Source organism: Austrofundulus limnaeus, unplaced genomic scaffold, assembly GCF_001266775.1.
Source record: "Austrofundulus limnaeus strain Quisiro unplaced genomic scaffold, Austrofundulus_limnaeus-1.0 Scaffold11, whole genome shotgun sequence".
NCBI lineage: Eukaryota > Metazoa > Chordata > Actinopteri > Cyprinodontiformes > Rivulidae > Austrofundulus > Austrofundulus limnaeus.
Window position 1 is genome coordinate 2,187,247 of NW_013952413.1, and position 5,707 is coordinate 2,192,953.

The 5,707-nt window shown below is 38.0% G+C and overlaps 1 protein-coding gene across 1 annotated transcript in view; it reads left to right on the forward strand.

The window, feature by feature from the left end:
• rxfp1 (relaxin family peptide receptor 1) overlaps positions 1-5,707 on the forward strand; it is a gene marked incomplete in the record, with an annotated part of 94,080 nt that overhangs the window by 60,869 nt on the left and 27,504 nt on the right. The window contains 1 exon segment of the mRNA XM_014001987.1: positions 3,214-3,319. Coding sequence (XP_013857441.1) covers positions 3,214-3,319 — 106 coding nt within the window.

Below are 5,707 nucleotides of genomic sequence, written 5' to 3' on the forward strand. Positions count from 1 at the left end.
AGGTAGAAATGACTCAGCCTGGAACTGAAAATATGGATGGAGGACAACAGAGCTGCTTCATGGAAGAAGAACCTCAGCCTTATACCTCTCTCTGGTTTCATGTGTGGAGAGTGAAAAATGCATCGCTTTAGCTTTCAATGAAATCACAAACCTTGAACATGAGAATCACTGCCTATTAAACTCCTCCTAGTACTCCTTATTTTATACATTGAGTCTCAGATACTGCTTGTGTTTCAAATTTGATAAGCATCCACATTTTCCCATATGGTTGAAAAAGAGACGAGGCAAAAAAAAATTATGATAAGGTATGTTAAACACCCACTGCTGGTTTTACTCTGCTGAAGTAAAAATAAAATACAAAAKGACTAAACCTTAGTTCTATTTGGAGCGCAAACAGAGAGCAGATGTTTACCTTCGACTCGCACATCGGGCTTTCATATATGTTTGACATATAGGAGGATTTTGAGCATGGATTTCTTGGAAGGCATTTTATAAGTACAATCTTTGCATTTGCAATTCAAATATAGGCAGGTCTCGCCTCTAATTCTTTACACAGTTTGTTCATAGGACATCATCAAAGCAGGTTTCCTGCCATGAAAGAAGGTACTCTGCAACTGGCCTGCAAATCCAACGAACACTTACTCTGAAAACCACGCTCCCTGGGATCAAAGCATTTTGGAAACATTCACAAAAATACAGAAATATGTACAAAATTTGAGGATTTTTTTTWAATTTTCTTTTAGCTGAAGGTGAACGTGTCTTTAGGTTAAGGTGCTGTTATGGACCTCATCTGAGAGATTTATTWTWTTTWMTTTTTTAGTAGAAGAACGGCTTCATATTTCACTGACCTCTCTGCTCCTATGCTTTCGCTTTTGATTTGTTGAGCATTCGTTGTTCTGCCTTTTATGAGATGTGATGCTTAGTCTTTTTGATGTGTTCGAACTGTACAGCAAAGAAGATATGGAGCAGAAATAGTAGATGTTTTCCTTTCAGAGCACATTCACATCACATTAATCCACAGAGGTCGATTGATCACTGACGTGGCCATATTTGGCATGTTGATCCCCCATTTGATTATTCGGTATAATATAGCAATGTTTTCCCTCATTTGTCAGCTTTTAACCAGGGTGTCTATAAATAAAACGCTGACTAGAACACACATTAATCATTGACAAACACACTGTGCCTTGAAAAGTTTTACTTTTCCATGTTTTGTCACACAACAATCACAAACCTCATAATATTTTACTGAGAGTTTATGTGATGGACCAACACAAATAACATAATTGTGAAGTGGAAACAATAGGATTCACGTTCTTTCAAACTTGTTTACAAAAAAAAGAATTTGAAAAATGTATTCAGCCTCATTAAGTCAATTCTTTAGAACCACTTTTCTTRGAAAAATCAGCTAAACGTCTTTTGAGGTACATCTTATTAGCTTTGCACATCTGAGATTGTTTACCTTTTTTCTTTTTAACGCAGCAGTTTGCATGGAGACCATCTGAGCAGTAGTTTTTAAGTCGTGCCACAAATTCCCAGTTGGATTTAGGTATGGATTTTGACTGGAGAATTCTTTAGTTCTGCTTTATTGTGAACCCTGTCTTAAGTCTTCCGTAGCCTCAAACGGTCTTCTTTCAGGATCGCCCTGTAGGCTTATAGCTTTATTTTTATTCAGTCATAATTAATAATTTGTCCACCTGCATCAATCACCACAGCACAAAACTACAATATATTAGAAAAAAATGTGACATAGCATTTGTTGAAAAGTCTATACCGGGGTCCGTTATTCATGCTCTGAACAGATACGTTGATTTTCTCCAAACTGGAATGATTCCATTTAGGCTCTGGCCTTAGTAGCCTGGCCTTTGCCTTCCTACACAGTTCCGTTCAATTTCTCCTTTAGAATTTTAACTGGGCTAATCAGCGAACAGACGGAGGTGTTGTGAACGACGATGACGATTTTCAGCACCGTTTCAGTCTTCCTGTAGTTTCGAGAKGTGAATGAAGCCAGTCTGTTTTGATAAGGCTTCCAAATTAAATTGAATTTGTCTCAAAGCCTCATGTACACCCATCTCGTTCAGCTCGGTACTTCTCTCCTCCCAGTAGGGGATGGTTGTTTACAGCACACGCAGTTTCTGGTTAGCTTCTTAGCTTAGCTTCCTCCACGGTCGAGCTGGCGCACTACGTACATACTAAACGCTAGCGATTGGGTTAAAAAATCCGATCCAATCGTTTTAAACTTCAACAGAGTCCAAAATTCCAGCAAGAAATCATTTCTCAACAGCTGAGGTTCCAGACCCTCTGTACGAAGCAATGCGTAGAACAAGGGGCTGGTTTTCACCAGGCTATGTCCTTAGATGACTGTTCTAAATTTMTTAGCCAATAAACTTTGATTATTATTACTTTTTGAAATTATTAGACTCAAACGACCTGAACAAAAGTGTGAGCCATAAAAACATTTTGTTGTCGAATCATCTAAATAAAACACAGAAAAAGAACAATGCTCTGTATCTACAGAAGCTAGAGTCTTGCTTATTTACATTTCATCTTGAGCAGCCTCTCCATTGTTGAAACATTTCATCACCATGTTTGCTGATTCTTCATCTGTCTTGAGCAGAAATCAAGCTACAAATTGGATTTTTTGATGGCAAATGAATTACATTGGTTATTTTTCCCACCACTTGGCAGGAAACAAACTAACAAAAACGTAGGAATCTAATTCAAGTCAAAAATCTTGCTATWTTTATTAATTTTTTAACCACTTGGTCTTAACAGGTGGTGCTTGAAACGTTTAWTAAACAAAAATCGCATTCAAACGTGACTTGATTAAAACATGTTATTATTTCTACAAGTTTCCTTAATTCAGTTTTGTGGCAGATTTTGATGTTTCCTCAGATTTGCTACAAAGTTATTTATTCTCGCTGAGCCAGGAAGTCCTAACTCAATTTATCTTTTTAACTGAATCATTTTCTCCAGAGTGTACTTTAATCAAATAAACGGTGGTTTAATTAGGAGTTTTTGTAAAGTAATGAGGTTTTTCTCTCATTTACTGTAAACTTCTTCTTCCTTCGCTGCTTTAATCTGGAGTTAAACCCTCTCTTTCAGTAGGCTGTCAACTCTAGTAATAAATCTGAAGGATGGCCTTTTCATTGACATGCTCTCTGATGTTTGTTTTTACTTTATTTTTTCTTCCAACTCCCCTCCATCTCTCAGTGCTGGGTGTCGTTCCTGAGCTCTGCCAGTGCCGAGACTTGGAGCTGGACTGTGACGACGCTCAGCTCGGGGACATCCCAGCGGTGGCGATAAATGTCACCATGATGTGAGTGGAAAATAAACCCTTGTATATTTTTTTTCTACTTTACTATCATAAAGCTTCTGCAGTTCTCATCAAGAGCTTTGACTGTCATGTCTTATTGGAAGTGTTGAAGTGAATGTCCACCCCCTCCTAGACCCCATCTGTGAGGAAAAGAGAGGATCTGTCAAGATAACAGAGGCAAAAAAATTGAAAATGTTACCTTGACAAGTGTGTCCCCTGTCTCTTCTACAGTAGAATGGAGAAGCCACTTTATTACCATGTCATCCAAGTGGAACAAACTTATAAATTGTTATTTTCTCTGATACAATCCATATCAGTGTCACAGTGAAGGTGTAGGACTTTTATTTTATTATTTTATGTGGGTTTTAACATTCAGTGAGCAATGAAAACTTGGATCAAAAACAGAAAACTGAATGGAAAGTGTTTTATTTTTTTAAGGACAGAAAATAATGCTTTCAGGTTGGAAACTTGTCTTGGCAGATATTGGTCAGTGTCATGTGTCGTCTTTAGTTACTTCCAAGATGGCAACAATTTCTGTTATTGTAGTTTTTATTTATTTATTTATTTATTAATTTATTTATTTATTTATTTATTTATTTATTTATTTGTTGGGTTGGGAAAGTCTGTATGTAATACTACAATGTATCATGCAGAGATCCTTGCAGTCAGCATAGTGGGCCAGTAGGGATAGGCCTTCCTGATGTTTACAATAAAAATGTTAATATGCCTAATAAACATAAATTAAAAATATTGTATTGCATTTTGTGAGTCTTTCCAAAGGGCTAACCTTTCTCAGTCCTGTTCGTTAAATTTTTTTCTTTGTACAGAATGATTGACAGAAGTCTGGTCCCGCCCCTTTGGTTTGCTGCTCATTGGGGATCATTTTGTTCAGCCCAAGGCCACAGGCTTTAGCCAATGTGTGTGGATGAACAATAATGTGCCTCCAGCTCGAGTGTATGTGGGCATGGTTTGGCGCAGAATGACAACGGCGAGTAAGATTACCATAAACGATGTGGATTATTTAATTTTTTACTTGTTTCCTTTAATGTCTTTGGAAGAAAACTGGAAGCAAAGTAGTTGGGGGCAAATAAGACCAAAGAATATTCTGTTTTTTTTTTTTCAACTAAAGGAATGGCTAACTACAAGTGTAGCTAACAAACTTCTTTTTTGATCTAAAACAGTTTATTTCAACTTGAATGCTTTAATGTGGGGGAATTAGGTATTGACAAATGGAAAGAGGATCTGTCTGTAAGGGTCTGTGATTTGTTAACAGCTATCTTTTGTGAGGATGTGTTTTGTTGTCCTGTGTTCTACCTCCCTCTTGTGTTCCCTCATTGTGATTATGCCTTCATCTCCTCAGCTGTTTGTCGGTCATTCCCTCTTCAGTCATCATGCACCTGCGAGTAATTGTCTAATCAGTTTCCCCTCAGCTGTTGTCTATCTTCTTCCTCCCCATGTGTATATAAATAGTCTTCTCTTGTCTCCACTCATCACTAGTTCATTGTTTGGTTTTTACCTCCTGTTTTGGTTCCTTGTTGTCGCCTGAGTTTTCTTGTTTTTGCTGCCACGTCAGCTTTTTGTTTATTTAATAAATCTTTCATTAACAACTCATCTTCTCCGTCCAGATTTGGGTTCATTCCTCGCCAAACCGTAACATCTTTGTGCTGAAAAATTACACAGTTTCAATTCAGAGCAGGTTTTCTTTAGTTCAAGTTAGCTTACAAACCTTTTTTACCTTCTTTATGGCTAAAATCCAAATGCTAACTGGTGAATTACTGTCAAGACACTGATAACAAAACTCCAGTAAGACAAAACAAACATACACTATATTGTTAAAAGTATTTGCTCCCCCATCCAAATGACACCAATGCACAAGGCATGGTCCATGTAGACCTGGATGGCAGAATCTGCTGTGGATGAACTTGACTGGTCTGCACAGAGTCCTGACCTCAACCCGATAGAACATTTGGGAAGAATGAGAGCGGGGACTGAGAGCCATATCTTCTGTCCAACATCAGGATGTGACCTCACAAATGCGCTTCTAGAAGAATGGTCAAAACCCCCCATAAACACACTCCTAAACCTCGTGGACAGCCTTCAGAAGAGTTGAAGCTGTTGCAGCTGTAAAGGGTGGACCAACACCATACTGAGCCCTACAGATCACGAATGGGACGTCACTTAAGCTCATATGTGAGTTAAGGCAGGTGAGCGAATACTTTTGGCAATAAACGTACTGATTTGGCCTTAGTGACTTCAACATCTGGTGACTTTATCACATTCACAGCACAAACTGGGTTGGTATTTCACTTCTGTAAATACTTAGGCTTGCTAGGAGGTTTTCACAACGTGCGTGATATCCTGATCAAAATCCTAAGACCAGTCAAAAAAGTG